Source organism: Gadus chalcogrammus, chromosome 7 (genome assembly GCF_026213295.1).
Source record: "Gadus chalcogrammus isolate NIFS_2021 chromosome 7, NIFS_Gcha_1.0, whole genome shotgun sequence".
NCBI lineage: Eukaryota > Metazoa > Chordata > Actinopteri > Gadiformes > Gadidae > Gadus > Gadus chalcogrammus.
This window is the reverse complement of record NC_079418.1, coordinates 29,061,220-29,077,636: the sequence shown is the minus strand read 5'-3', so window position 1 is coordinate 29,077,636 and position 16,417 is coordinate 29,061,220. Positions and strand designations below refer to the sequence as shown.

The following is a 16,417-nucleotide window of genomic DNA, read 5'->3' as shown; positions in this document are numbered from 1 at the left end:
ACAGTTACATACAGCGGCCACTAAGGGGTAGCACAACATTTGTTATGAGAGCGTGTTGGAGAGCTTAACAGACCTGGGACCTTTCTGACTTGGTTCAAGTAATATGCTCAGTTATGCATAGTCACAAGTGACTATTTTTTAACGTTATAAATACATACATGCTAAAAGGCTACCAACCATTTCTTTCCAAAAAGTTCAGTTGTGATCTTTGATCTTATTTTTTAAATTTACATTCGTAAATTAATAATATTTGGCCTATTCAGGGCAAAGACAGATGCAAGTGTTCGTATCAGTTTGGTGCGATGGTATTACAGATGCTGTTCTCACCTTACATAAGTCCATTCGAGGAACTTGAAAACATGATCTGATGAAGGATATGTTCTCTAGACATTAGCCTACCATTCTCTCTGAAGGCCCACAAATTGAGCTCCAGTCTCGAGTCTGACTCGGCCCAAACAATTCATTCAAAAAAGTTAAAAGAAAAAAGGATCCTAAGATTAAAAAATATTTTATTGTGCTTTGACTTTTTTTACTTTTCTATGCTTGACCCTTTAATTTCATAAAGATTATAGCGTAGTAGTATTGTTTTATGTTATGTTTTAATGTAGGTCAATACTGGTTTCGTCTTTACCGTTGGTCGCTCTGAGGTGCTCCGTTTAAAGGATTTATTGTTCCCATGGTCTTCTTCTTTGAGTCCGTTGCAATCTCAGATGTCGTTCTGCCAGTATCTGGCGCAGGTCACAGCTGATGGGGTCGGTTCAGCCAGGTCCTGGGGGCTCCACTGGGGGCGTCATCACACTCCAGTAGGTGGGACATTGTCTGTACTGCTCCACAGCTGCATGTGTCTTCTGGCTGGTAGCTCCATTCTTTCGTCAGTGATTTGCACCTCTCGTAGTCTGTTGAGAGTCTTCCAGGTTAGCCATGGGAGGTTGTGCCCGCTTGTGAGGCATTCCGTAGTGGTGATTCCTCTCTCCATCCAGTCATGGGCTCGTGCGTAGAGGTGGTTCCATTCATCTTTCCAGATGTTGGTCCTTGGTGTTTCTTTGGTTGTCTGGAGAGGTGGGACTGTCTGCAGGAAGCTGGTTCGGGATTTCAGTCGGGGTGGCGGTGCTGTGTGTCCGTGCAGGGGGTGTCTGGTATCGCTCTCCTGTGCCATGCATGAGTTCAGCATTTCTAGCAGCCAGGTCTTCGCTTTAGGTCCCAGGTGCTGTATCATTTCCGCAGTACATCGTCGATTCCTGCTGCTTTCCCAGGTTTCAGCATGCTCATTGCAGCTTCGAGTTCTTCTAGGTCCAATGGTTCCCACTTCCCAAGGTACTGTACGTCCTCGTGCATCTTAATAAAACTGGTAATTTCGCCATGGATGCAGGTACTGTTCATTAAACAAAGCTTTCAAGAGTCTTTTTCGGCACGGTGGGCTCCCTCGTTCTGCTGTAGCCTAAATAGTGATGGTATCGATGAGAAGACACCAGCACCACGGTGGAACCGACACTTGGAGAGATTGATCCCGCTCTACCTCGGAATACAAGCGCTCCCGGGGTCATGACAATTAGACTCTTTGAGTTCAAACCAGGGGGAGTTCGAGTGATCTTGTGTAGCCCATGTTTGTATACGGGAGTAACATGTAGGGAACATCTTATGTACACTCACATTTTGGGGAGATTTCGAACACCACTACAAAATGGCGAGCACCCTATATAGTGCACTATATCCGTGATAGGGAACGATTTCGAACAAAGCTTCTGGTCTCTTCTCACCCGCTCCTCCGATATGGACTCCCCCTGTCTGCACTGCAGCAGGCCACACAGTGTTGATGCATCAAGCTCGATCACAAGTTCACACAGCAGCGTTGGATGAGTTGGATTAATATGCTCAGTTCTGTATAATCGTCTCAAAGTTAAAAGACCAATTCTCAAAAGCATTCCGTCGTCCAGCTCCAAGGCACTGGTCTAATTTTAAACGGGCTTGAGTAGCACACCGTCTAGGCCTACTCATCACTTTATTTAGAAATGATCTGCGTTTTTTGATCTTAGATCTTTTTTTTTTTATGAAATGAAAAAGAATAATAATAAAAGGACTTCTGCAAGATCTGCTCTCAGTTTGGTATAATTTGGAATAGTGTTTAAGCAGCCTTGAGTTGAACCCGAAGGGGGCGTTGTTCTTCGCCAATACGCACTTCCCCCTTTCTTTGACAGTTTTCATGGCAATTTACCAAACCAGACGAGGTTCAGATTGTTATATAGTAAATCTGAAATATAATAATATTTTCTCAAATAATTATAAATAATCACATTCAGGAACTACGGATATAGTGGCAATTTTCCGACTGTCGATCAGAGCCACTCCGTTCGTTCGGATAGTGACGAAACTGTCGCAGCCTTCGCCACTCCAGAGAGGCGAAGTCACGCCCCTTCCGGTAGAGCTCATGGGACCTATGAGATCGAGAAATATGAATGGGTGTCAATGGAGAGAAAATAATTATTTTCTGGTCCCGGTCTTTATATGCCCCGGATTACACATATGTTGTTTGTGGATTTAAATGATAATTTTTCATGCAAAGAAAACTAAAAAAATTCGTGAAGAAGTTTGATAATTTTAGGTTTTATGTGAGGCCGCCTTGTGAACTACAGCTCTTCGCTGCTCTCGACGCATATGATATACGTCACCACAACCGCACTTGGAACTAGACACCAGACATGGGGGAATCGAGTCACATGACTTGACTCGAGTCAGACTCGAGTCGCAAATTTGAGGACTTGAGACTTGCTTGACTAACACTGATAAAAGACTCGACTTGACTTTGACTTGGTCTTCATGACGTGAGACTTGACTTGGACTTGAGACATATGACTCGAAATTACTTTTCTAAAGTTAGATTATAGGTTGGATATTTGATTTGCGATACGCCAGCAGATTTTGAAAAGACGCAACTCAAATGGTCCTACCCCCTCTCCTTCAACGCTGACTCTGACTCCACCCATTCCAAGTACATGGACGCGCAATCACACAAGAGCGCGAACACAGATGCGCGAGAGTGGGCCAGGGCAGGCTAGCTAGGTTGGAGTTTAGGGTTGTATTCTAGCGCTAGGTCCAGGCCCCCAGGATAGGCGCATATCCTGGTGGTTTTCTGTCCAAACCATATAATCGCACATTTTCTAATCTTCCATACGCTACACTAATCCCTTTACAGATTTCATGATACTTACTTTATTCTAATAAATAACTTTATCCCTTATCATGTGTGGATCCCGATCTTTGCTCTGACCCGAGCCTCGTCTTAATGCAGCCAAGGAGATGGAAGAGCGTTATGAATAATTATTATATGATTGTCTTGTACAATGAAAGACAGTAAAGATTCAATATGAATGGCAAAATAAGGATGGGATTTTATTTGAACAATAAAATATGTGTTGGGCAAATTATAGAGAGGCTGAGATTATAGATTTCATATTCAAAAGGCGAAGGGGTGAAAAAATGTAAGAGAAATATTTAAGAAAATAGGCCTACTCAAAGCCCAAATCATTGATATCATACCCTATCCAATAATAAAGAAATTTGAATTTGAATGGTAACATTTTGACCATATGAATGAGGCTGCAGTTCAGGTTTCAGTAGTCGTCCTCGTTTTGAACGTCTCACTCATGGCAGTGTGTTCTTTCTGATTAGCTCTTAATTGAGATCACCTGTCGCACCCCTTTATTAAAGGTGAACACAATGGGTTTGGTTTACTTTTTGCATCGGCCTGTGTCAATCGAGGTTGAGTTTAGTGAGGGTTGAAAGTTTTCGATCTAGATTGCAGATCACTATTGTCACTTTATACAAACTGAAAGTATGCGTTGTTGCGTGTTTGTTTTTGTGGGCATTTGACTGAACAGCCCAGACAAATATTGCTACCAACATGGCACTTTGAAACAGACCACCGCAGTGAGTAAAAGTTATTTTCCTTTATTAAATGTTAACATTTTTGGGCTGTCTCCTCAGACACAAGCGATCAGTATCCCTGCTCTTTGCACCATGACATGCATGTCGCCGCTGTTTGTTAACCTAGCTTTGCTGATTTGTATCTTGTGATGTGTGTGTGTTTTTCTTAACAAGTGTTAGATGACTGACAAGATCTATGGGGGGGCCCCCTTTGGGCCCCCCCATACCAACTTAGTCTTCAAAGGAATCTAGTGCCATGAGACTCCAGTGTCTTCAAAACATCCTCGGAATACATGTGTATGAATGGTCCACCGAAGGGTTGATCTGGAAGCCACCACGGTCCACGCAGTAATCTGCTGCGTGGGCCGTAGTGGCTTCCAGAGCCATCTTTCGGTCTTGGTCAGGATTTGTTACAGTTGCCCTTCAATGTAGCAGGCTACGGGTTTCTGAAGAAGCCTGCTTTACGTAGCATTGGAGTACAAATATTGTGCAAAATGCTCATGTAATTGCACTAGCACTAGTAACCTGTAGATTAGCTTAGTTTAACGTCATTCCGTGCTGTCTGTCAAATGTGTGGCTTACTTTAAGTCCACAAGGCCCTCTGGTAAACCACGTTGGAACACCCCTGGACAAGGTGATTAGTCACTGGGTGTGTGCTAAAGTTTTGTTCCATTTTTCACTAGTTGGTTAAGGTTTGGTAGAATTGTTTGGATGCTAGCGACGTGATGGCGTATGTACAAGAGCCTACCGTGGCCAGGCCACAGTTGCGACAGCCACGGGCAGGTGGCCTAGTGTGAGTGCAACCTTGATTGCATTTGTATACTGTTTACCATTGGATGTTTATGCAATTTGGCTTAATTCATCCGCTGTAAAGCTGCATTTGACTATTCCATGGTCGTTTTGTACAGGCTTTCAATTGATCATGTTGACTAGTTTGTGGGAAGTTTTTTTTTTTTTACCCTTGCTTACAATCCAACGGTTGTGACCACTTATGCAACTGGGCTGTGAACCTTGCAATTCTAGTTGCATATTTGTATACGCAAGCTTGTCCATTTCTATCGGCATCACTAACACTAGCTTCAGCATTTCCTTGTAGGCCATTAGCTGACTTGTGTATTGGAGCGATGATTTGGGTATTTTAAGATGCTTGAAAACCTAAAATAAAGCAAAATGCGTGTCTGGTGTGCAAGAGCCAATTTGTTGGCTTGCAGTAGTCGAGGAGTTGCCGTAGGTCGTAAGCCATCTGGAGGTTGTGGCAATGGAGGCTTGTGGTAGATCTGCCATCCAAGAAAGGTTAATTCTTCTGAAGCATGATTAATAGTTTAGTAAATTGAATCTGTTCATATAGAACAATAAAATCCAGGACTGCAGCCAGTAACTTGGATCGCAATATGTGGAAAGTATTAGTCTTCATTTGTAACAACAGAATAATTAACATGACTAACTGGGTTTCTTCCATTTTCTAACTAGGGGGACTTGACTGGTGAGTCTACTGGATTAATCAGTAGCGGTACTTTGCCCAACAGATTTGATGGCATGACTACAGGGGACAAAGACAATTATTCCCTGCCTATCAAAAGAGACTTCTAATACATATCTGCTAGAACAGTTCCTATACTTTTTGTATAATTTGGTCATGCTGCAAATTTACTTTTTGTAGTTGCTCCATATTTAGTTCTTTGACAGCCTCACCTGCTAGAAAAGTCTATTCAAATCGGCTAAATATAATGAACTAAATTAATAGCCATGAAATGTTGTCACTCATACTAATGGCAAATACCCTCTTTCAGTTGGTGGTTCAACACTGATGTCTCTCTAGGCTTGAGGGAGAGCTCACAAGTAAATTACACGAATGTCCTGGAGGAATTGGGAATACACTTTTATTTAGTCTACCTGACTAGGGACATCTTTGAACTATAGGTCACCTAACCCAAACTTTTCACTCTTATTAGGTTGTCCTTTTCTCTTGTTTTAACCCGAAAGGGCTGAAATATCAACATTTCAGGTATTCTGTTTGGATAATGTGCAAAACTTGTGGCTTCACTAATAAAAAAAATTAACGAATGTATTTTTCTTAATGTGGTTAAACTATTTAAAGATTTGTATGCAAAATATTTCTACTCAATTTGTGGTCAATGAAACTCTGACATTTTTTAATTCGATAAAACAACTATGGGTTAAAGGTATTTGCTTTGGGCATCTTTTGATATTTTTAGAATCTAGCTCCATTGCTGTTAGAAATGGTGTCTCCCAGTACTGCAAAGTGCTTCCACAAGTTTAAAAAAGAATAGGCAGAAAAAGAACTGCCAACTAAATCTATTTAACATGGGTAGAAAGTTTCCATGGAAGCTCTTGGCTGCTGGTTCCCAACACGGCTCCACTGTTAGGCTGTGACCTTGCGTTTGACTTTTGGTGACTTTCACAAAAGAGAAATGAACTGGTTAATACAATAAACAAGACATTTCATGGTACCATTTTTTTTTTTAACTGTTTGTGGATATTGCATTTAATCCATATGCTTGAAACTTTTCAATAATGCATATCAACGAAACAATGGAATGAAATAAATAGTTCAAGTAATTTGTGGGACTTGGCTGCTTTTACATTATTACTCATTTTGGGGGTTATTTCAGTCTCTCCAACCTGCAGGTCATGCGAAGAATCATGTGAATGGGAATATTCTATAAATGTCTTTATCATCTTTCGTCTCAACACTTCTGCTGCAGCCGCTGTTGAAGTGTATGAGTCCTTTGAGACCCCCTTTGATAAAAGGCGTTCTCAAATGTTTACCCTCAGTCACCTATTGCATTACTTCCATCAGGGCTTCGGCCTCCTAATTGATCAATATAGTGTAATTGAATGCCCTCTTTCATATATATGATACCTCCACCACTGGGATGTGGCAACAATTCTCCAAATCCATATGGGGGGGATGCTTGTGGACAGTAGGGGTGTATACTCGACATAAATAGGAAGCAAACTCATCTCACAAATGAGTAATGACATCTCACAAATATTTATTTAATAAATTGTTTCAATTTATAATAATCCAAAATCCAATGGCAAAACCAGGCCCCCAGGATAGGCGCATACTTCCGCAATCCACCAGTGCTCAGAGGCCAAGCCTGGTATTGCAGCTGTTTAAGCTGGCTGTGGAGAGATGGCACATAGAGATGGCACATAACTAAAACTCTCCACATGCCCCGACTTATAGTGGTTTTCACCTCTTTCTATGCTTTTATCGTCGCCTTGAAAAAAAGTGGTGAAGTGGAGCAGAGAGATCCCCATCTCTGTGCCGAGTTCCAAGTGTGTGGCGGGTGTGGTGACGTATATCATATGCGTCGAGAGCAGCGAAAAGCTGTAGTTCACAAAGCGGCCTCACATAAAACCTAAAATTATCAAACTTCTTCACGAAAAATTTAAGTTTTCTTTGCATGAAAGATTATCATTTAAATCCACAAACAACATATGTGTAATCCAGGGTATATAAAAACTGGGACCAGAAAATAATAATATTCTCTCCATTGACACCCATTCATATCTTTCGATCTCATAGGTCCCATGAGCTCTACCGGAAGAGGCGCGACTTCGCCACTCTATAAGGTGCGGTGAAAGCAAAAGCGAGTTAACGAGAGAACGAATAGAATAGAATGGCGTACAAATCATGCCTAGTGGACGATCTGTCCTGTTCTGTTTGCTGTGACATCTTTAACGACCCTGTTATCCTATCGTGTAGTCACAGTTTCTGCAAGGGCTTTTTACAGAGTTGGTGGATGCGAAACCAGGAACAGCAGTGTCCACTTTGCAAGAGGAGATCTTCAAAGACCGAACCACCCAGGAACATCGCTCTGAAGAACCTGTCGGAGGCCTTCCAGCGGGAGAACGCGGATCTCTGCGCTCTGCACGGTGAGAAACTCAAGCTCTTCTGTCTCGATGACCTGGAGACGGCGTGTGTCATCTGTCGACACTCTGAAAAACACGCCAACCACAGATTCCTTCCTGTGGATGAAGCTGCCCTGATCCACAGGGAAGAAATTCATAAATTAATGAAACCCCAGAAGGAGAAGTTAAACGACTTCGTTGAGACCAAGAGAAAGTGTGAGGACATAGCAGCAGACATTAATGTCCAGACCGCGCACACCGAGAGACGGATTCAAAAGGAGTTTGAGAAGCTTCACCAGCTTCTCCACGATGAAGAGAAGTCCAGGATCACTGCGCTGAGAGACGAAGAGCAGTTGAAAGGTCAGAAGATGAACAAGGAGATTGAGGTGTGGTCGAAGCAGATAGAAATCATTTCACACACAGTCACCGAGACGGAGCAGCAGCTGGGGGCTGGAGACATTTCCTTCCTGAAGAAGTTCAAGGCTACAAGAGAGAAAATAGCTCAGCCCCGACCCTCGCCAGCTCTACCCAAGGGAGCGCAGCTGGACGTGGAAAAACACCTGGGCAACCTGGCCTACGCAGTCTGGAAGAAGCTGGAGGAGAACGTCTCCTACTCTCCTGTGATCCTGGACCCCAACACCGCCGGCCCCGATCTCCACCTGTCTGAGGACCTGACCAGCGTGAGACGTGGAGCGAGACAGCAGCTCCCTAAGAACAATCAGAGGCGGAAGTATGGCATGCTGGGATCTGGGTCCCTTGAATCAGGAACCCACACCCAGGCCGCCATCCTGGCCCAATTTCTATATGGGGGAAAGTAGAAGAGAATCAACAACAATCCTGCACCTTATGGCCTCACGCACAATGCCAACTCCAAGGCATAGATTTTAAAAAATATTAAAAAATAAAAGGTTTATTTTGTAGTATATCAGCCACTGTAGGCCTACTATAATTATATGATGTGTGTAGGCCTCTGTCTGTCTGTCTGTCTGTCTGTCTGTCTGAACAAATAATTAACACTTAGAAATTGACAAACATTATCATTATAACAAATGTAACATAATGTATTGCTAACTAAATTTAACAGGGTTATATGTTGTGTAAATGTATTAGGCCTACTAAATAAATTGAAAATGATTACGTGTGGTGTAAATGTATTACTAATTAAATTGAAAATGATTACGTGTGGTGTAAATGTATTACTAATTAAATTGATAATTATTACGTGTGGTGTAAATGTGTGACATAACCAAGTAGCTTATGCTTATGCAACGATGTTACCACCAAAGATTCTATAGCGCTCCTTAGCTTGGCCATTTATCGTATTGCATCAAATGAAATAGTTTGTGCCGCACTGTTTTCAATTGAAATTACTGCTAATTGGGTTAAGCGATCATTACTCATGTTGGAACGATGTCTTATCAACTTTAGCTTGCTGAACGATCTCTCCAGAGGCAACTGTAATAGGCATTGTCAGGGATACTGTTAGATTTGGAAAACCAAATCAAGGTTCTCCTGTAGGAGGATATTTGCATGTATCCAGAGCCTTTTCATGACCCCTAAGTAGACGGCTCGCTGGGTGAATTTCCTGAATGATATCCCTTGAGACATCATTGGTAGCCTGGGAATATCTTTTCACCGATTCCTCCAACTCGGCATTTGTCATGTGTTACATTTTAAAGATGAACTTAAACTTTTTTTCCAAAGACGACAACTCACTACCAGCCCTCGCTCCGTTTTTGGCAAAATTCGAGGATGGAATCTTATGAGATAGGGCGCCTACTCTTGCCTGTTAGTCCTCTAAAATGGTCAGAGATCATTTATGTATACAGGGTTTCCTAATTACGTAACATCGTGTTATATTTTCAATATATACAATTATGGATTATTACTAATTAAGTTGAACAGGGTGGGTTATATGCTGTGCAAATGTATTACTAAGTTTAACAGGGTTATATGCTGTGTAAATGTATTACTATTTAAATTGAACAGGATTACATGTTGTGTAAATGTGTGACATAATCATATTATTATTATCAGTTAATAAATCGAAAAGGGTGATTTCTGGGGGAGCTTCAGAGGGAATTGGCAGGCCTGTTTGTCATTTTACTTTCGGTACTGTTGACAGGACTGAGAGAATAATAAAAAAAGAAAGTTAATAGGGGACAAAGAATTTGGGTGAGTTTGCAAATGTGATCAAGTACAGCCTACAGTGACATACAGCGGCCACCAAGTGGCAGCAAAACCTTTGTGATGAGAGCGTGTTGGTTCGAAGTCATCTCCCCAGAGAGCTTAACTGACCTGGGAAATTTCTGACTTGGTTAAAGTAATTTGCTCAGTTATGCATAGTCACCATAGACTAATTTTAAACGGCATTAATACATACATGCTAAAAGGCTGAAAAAGTTCTGTTGTGATCTTTGATCTCTTATTTATTTAATTACATTCGTAAATTAATAATATTTGGCCTTTTCAGGGCAAGGGTTTGTTGCCATGGTAGTACAGATGCTGTTCTCACCTTCCACTACTCCAATTGAGGAACTTTAAAACATGATCGGATGAAGGATACGTTCCCTGGAGCTCCAGTCTCGAGTCTGACTCGGCCCAAACAATTTATTCAAAAAGGTAAAGAAAAAAATTACATTTGGTTTTACTCTTTTTTACTTTTCTATTCTTTACCATTTCATTTCATAAAGATTATATTGACTGTAGTGTTTTATGTTATGTTTCAATGTAGGTCAATGCCGACTTTGTCTTTAGCGTTGGCCGCTCTGAGGCAGTAGCCTACCATGTTCCCATGGCTACTGTACGTCCTTGTGCATCTTGCTAAAACTGGTAATTTCGCCATGGATGCAGGTAGGCCGACTGTTGATCAAACAACAGTTGGTTCTGCTGTAGCCTAGTGATGGTATCGATGAGAAGACACCAGCACGGGGGCGGAACCGACGCCTGGAGAGAAATCCTCTGCCTCGGAATTGAAGCGCTACCAAGGTCATGACATGTAGACGCTTTGAGTTCAAACCGGGGGGGAGTTCGATCGATCTTGTGTAGCCCTGTAGCCATGGGCACAGCTAGTGACTGTGTTGGTGGCTGAACGTTTGGAGAAATGCAATGGGTATCAACAAAACGGATGAGGGAGGCCTACATGACCTCGCCCATCACTATAGTGGTGGACAGAGCACGTGGACAAACTGATACCAGTTAAACACTTCTTTGGTGTTCGTGCTCATAGCCTATATTTATGAGATTTTGAGATGTATGTGATTTTCTAATGAGTTTGGAAAATAAGCGCTCTATTTAATATGAACTATAGTACTGAGGAGAGACAAAAAGTACCCATTTCTGATGAAAGGTCCTGCCTGAAAAAAACTAAAAACAAGCAGGAGAAAAATGACTCAAGAGAGACTCGCAAATCTAGCAGAAAAATCCATGGTATCCCACTATCAAACATTCAAACAATTCACAAAAGAATAGGGAATAGGAAAATTATATGTATCAGTTGGTACTCCGGGGTTCATTTCATTTTCCACCCTCTCAGTATCCATAATTTATAATTGAATGAGTGAGATTATTACATACCGCTTATTTTGTTGACTGATTGTAAACAGATTTTTGTCTGTGGGGTAGGCTACAGGGGCAAATTATCACTGTCAATTCCATTGCTAGCATCCTCATATTTATAACATGTTTCGCAGGCAGAATTCTGATTTAAATCCCAGAATTCTGAGATTAAAGTCAGAATTCTGACTTTATTCTGAGACTTTGACTTAGATCAGAACAAAAGCAAAAATATACGTGTGCTATTTTTTGAGTTCTGATTTTTATCTCAGAATTCTGACATTAAACTCAGAATACTCACCCTAATCTCAGAATTCTCATCTTTATCTCAGAATTCTGACTTTAAAGTCAGACTAAAAATAATTCTTATTTATCTCAGAATCCCAACTTTAAATTCTGAATAAACCGAGTTCTGAATTTAAGATCAGAATTCTGACTTTTAATCTAAGAATTCTGACCCTAATCCTCTTCCGTAGAAAACAATAAAAGGTTAAATAAATAAATAAATTACTTATTTATTTAAATTACTTGATCAGTTATTATATTTCCACTTGGATAAGTCAAAACCATATCATTGATCTATTGCTAGTGTACCGTGTAAAGGTATTAGGGTATTATGTTGTCCACCAGGTGGGGCACTTACTCCATTAAAGGGTGTTACAGTGAATTATATCCCGCTCTATGAAGGCGGCTTGTTTGCGCAGGAGCAACACGTTGATGCCCGGTAGGTAACGGATCCCTAAGTTTACAGTAACATGAACTAGGCCTATAAACCCAAATTTAACCACACATAAAATAATTCTTCAGACACAAGCATTTCAAACCGATCAATTAGAATTGAGCCCTAAAAGTGCCTTCGTTTTCCACCAGCCCTGTCCTGATATATTGCAATTTGGTCTTCCTTGTTAAATTACTTTTGATTAAGTTTTGTTCGAGACGTGACCAATTGAATATTCTTTAAAGAAATATATATTGTTTTCTGTTGGATAGTTTTGGGTATAATTTGACCGTCATAAAAAGTCAGAAAGTTCTAGGTACCGAAAGCAAATATTATTTTCCTGTCAGCATGATCAATTTTGTGTGTGTGTGTGTGTGTGTGTGTGTGTGTGTGTGTGTGGGTGTGGGTGTGCGTGCGTGTGTGCGTGAGTGCGAAAGAGAGGTGTTGTTGGTGTTTTTCCCCTTAAAGTGAGTGCTGTGCACACCCATGCCACCACAAAGTACGCAGGCCTACGTGTTAGAGAGGCCTAAATGTTTTATTTCTGCCCTGGAATAAGTTCCTAATGTGTCCAAAAAGTATGGCTCATTTATGTCGACAGTGGAACCAAACCCTCCAAGCACTCGCAACATTTTGTAAAAGAAGGGGATAAGGATTAAATGTGTTTGCTTAAACTCAGGTCTGTTATGAGGCAAAATCATAAGCCCATTATCTTATAAAACCGATATTATACTAAATCACACATGCAGGGTCTAAATCCCAGGGGACTGATTCCTTGCTGAAATTACAATACATTCTTTGCTCTTTCCTCCCATTGCGGAATGCCAACATAATGGCCACGTTACCGCAGTCTTCAAATTGCACTGGCAGTTTGAGAAGACAGACCGCCATTAATGTCATAGTGTGGCCCTAATCAAAACCGTTGCCTCGGAATTACAACCCAATAGAACATTTTAAGATTGGATTTCGACATGTGCATTACGGAAAATAAATACAATTTTACAGAAGTGTTCCAATCCACCTTTTGGCTTCCACTTTACCTCATGTCTACACAAAATTGAGCATTTTGGGTCTGACATTCTATTCATTCATCCATTTATCACACACATGTGCGCGTTGGGAAAGGGGGTGAGGAGGAGGGGGTCTCCATTCATAAACCAGGGGCCAAGTTCCCGCTTTTCCCCAGGGTCCATAAACACCACCAACCCCCCCTTCATTCCCCTACCCGCTCTCTGACAAAGGAAGTACTTTAACTACTAGACGTAGGTGAATAAATAATACCAGTAAATGTATTTATAGCTCATTTTTCCGTTCTGTTAAATTCAGGTCCTTCGTCAGAAAAACAATAATAGTACGGCCTACAGCACATGCTCTTACTGCGTGCAAAGCGGAAACTCTTTCCTTCAGGGAGATTTTATGATGTTATTATTAAGACTCTCTCTACCAGTTGAAATAACTCCCACTCCATCTCATCTCTATCTCTTAAAGGGACTCATTAAGCTCGTTCAACTTATACCGGCCCCAAGTCAGAAGTTTGGCTGACAAACTGCATCATTGAGCACCTCAAACCCTCCCAGTTTTGTGTTTAGCCGAGTTTCCTGCGAGATTATCTAACTGAAAAAAAACAAACGGCTTCAGGACAGGATATCTGTCTTTTAAACCTGCTAAGGCCAGACAAAGACCACAGCTGCGGTTATGGTGTGACTGTGTGTCCGTCTGTGCGTGTATGTGTGTGTGTGTGTGTGTGTGTGTGTGTGTGTGTGTGCGTGTGTGTGTGTGTGCATGTGTGTGTGTGTTTTAAGTTTTAAGTCGAACAAGCATCCCGGTTACATGGGTGCATGTGAAGGTATGGCTGCGCTGAAAGGAAAGAGACAGCATGTTTTTCCCCAACGTGGTTCCTGTGGCTGAATGGTGGTTCATTGTTGAATGTAGGACCTCTTGTCTTTCAGTGTTTGGTGTGTTTGTGTGTGTGGGTGCAAGCCTGTGCGTGATTCAGTGTGTGTTTGTGGATGTGTGTGTGTGTGTGTGTGTGTGTGTGTGTGTGTGTGTGTGTGTGTGTGTGTGTGTGTGTGTGTGAGAGAGTGCATGTGTGTGTGTGTTTGTGTGTGTGTGTGTGTGTGTGTGTGTGTGTGTGTGTGTGTGTGTGTGTGTGTGTGTGCGTGTGTGTGCATTGGGGTGGTCATTGTCTTGAAATGGAGACATCCGGAGGCCTCAGCATCAGCGTGTTTGACCAAGGAACAAAACATCTAGCTGGGGGGAGGGGGAGGGGGGGGGGGGGGGGGGGGAGAGCCCCCGACCAACCGACCGCGACTGTGTGTCACAACAACCCTATAAAACGCTAGACGCCTGCTAAAAGTTGGTTAGCTCTCCGTCGTGAATTTAAATGATATCAAGCTGATCTCAATAGCATTTTTCCAAAGGCAGTTCTGTTAAGAGCCCCGGTCTGTCTCTCTGTCTGCTGAGTGGTTGATTGACAGGTTGAACAAGGTAGCCAATGGGGTGTTGGTAGCAGTGTGGTGTGACCGGGGCTTAAGCAGCCTTAATAAATGCCAGGTGATAAGTAATATGCGAAAACAAATGCATTGCTTCAACTAATGGGCGGCTTTATCGATGGAAACTTTTAAAAGTTATAAATAGAATATGTTAAACTTTTAAAATATGAGGACAGCGCTACGTTAAATAAAGGCAAAACATATGGTAGACCAGTGCGATATGAACGTAAATGAATTGAATCAATACATCATGATTTATTTATTCAAAAAATATTCGATTTTTCTCACATTAACAAGACTAACCAGAATTTCACAGCATGCTTTGTACCACATTGGCTAAACATTGTGCTGACTCTTTAGATTATCTAAGTATCTGAGCACCAGTGTATTTTATTTGCCTACTCCTACATTTCGATAATTTGTCCTCGTCTTCTGCCTCTTCTGCATGAGAGCGGTGATCTCTTTCCGGAATATTCTGTGCAATATATATATATATTCTGTGCAATTCTGTGCAATGTGTACCCAAGAGAGGTACTTGAGCCACTGTTGGACTCACGCCTTGTGCTCCATGTTGTGGTTTTGCAGCATGGAGGCATCGACAGGTACAACTGAGGTGACGTACTGCCAGTAGCCCCAGGCTCCTCCCACTTGCCCAAATTTGGATTTCCTGGGGATTACAATTGAAAGTCTAAACCCTTAATCCTTGGCCCAAAAATATGCCATGACGAGTTGAAGATGCATTATCCTGCCCAAAGGTACTCAGGCAGCCGTTTCCCTCGGGGAAGGTCAGATTCATAATGACCTGCTGTGTGTGTGTGTGTGTGTGTGTGTGTGTGTGTGTGTGTGTGTGTGTGTGTGTGTGTGTGTGTGTGTGTGTGTGTGTGTGTGTGTGTGTGTGTGTGTGTGTGTGTGTGTGTGTGTGTGTGTCTGAGACAGCCGGTGTGTACATGCGTGCAGGCCAGTGAATATGTGTGTGTGTGTGCGAGTGCTTGCCTGAGTGCGAAAGTGCGTGAAGGCGTGTGTGTCTGCGCGTGTGTGTGTGTGTGTGTGTGTGTGTGTGTGTGTGTGTATCAGGTTGCATGGAGCTAATGTGAACACCTGGAACCGTGAAGTTCCACAACTCTGCTGGCATTCTTCACAGACAGATGGATGGACAGACAGACAGGTGGACAGGCAGACAGACAGGTGGACAGACAGACAGACAGACAGACAGATAGGCAGACAGACAGGTGGACAGACAGACAGGTGGACAGGCAGACAGACAGATAGGCAGACAGACAGGTGGACAGGCAGACAGACAGATAGGCAGACAGACAGGTGGACAGGCAGACAGACAGGTGGACAGGCAGACAGACAGATAGGCAGACAGGCAGACAGACAGACAGACAGACAGACAGGTTGATATTCAGACAGACAGGTAAGCAGGAAGACAGACAGGTCGACAGGCAGACAGACAGGTGGACAGGCAGACAGACAGACAGACAGGCAGACAGACAGACAGACCGACAGGTTGATATTCAGACAGACAGGTAAGCAGGCAGACAGACAGGTCGACAGGCAGACAGACAGGTGGACAGGCAGCCAGACAGGTGGACAGGCAGACAGACAGGTGGACAGGCAGACAGATAGGTAGGCGGGCAGAGAGAGGGAGAGAGGAAGAGACAGAAAGTTAGAGGGGAGAGAGAGAGAGAGAAAGACACAGAGAGGGCGAGAGGCACTTACTGAGAGAGAGAGAGAGAGAGAGAGAGAGAGAGAGAGAGAGAGAGAGAGAGAGAGAGAGACCGAGAGACCGAGAGAGAGAGAGAGAGAGAGAGAGAGAGAGAGAGCCGAGAGACCGAGAGAGAGAGAGAGA

General features: G+C 42.5%; 1 protein-coding gene across 1 annotated transcript; it reads left to right on the top strand.

Annotated features, from left to right (window-relative positions):
• The first annotated feature begins 7,507 nt into the window (after positions 1-7,507).
• Positions 7,508-9,146, top strand: LOC130386274 (E3 ubiquitin-protein ligase TRIM35-like). Its single transcript, XM_056595093.1, has one exon. It carries the CDS (start codon positions 7,572-7,574, stop codon positions 8,619-8,621), a length of 1,050 nt encoding a protein of 349 aa, XP_056451068.1. The 5' UTR covers positions 7,508-7,571; the 3' UTR covers positions 8,622-9,146.
• The last annotated feature ends 7,271 nt before the right edge of the window (positions 9,147-16,417 follow it).

Bases quoted from the DNA above. Each gene is read 5' to 3' on its own strand.
- LOC130386274 (XM_056595093.1), top strand. From the start codon at position 7,572: ATGGCGTACAAATCATGCCTAGTGGACGATCTGTCCTGTTCTGTTTGC.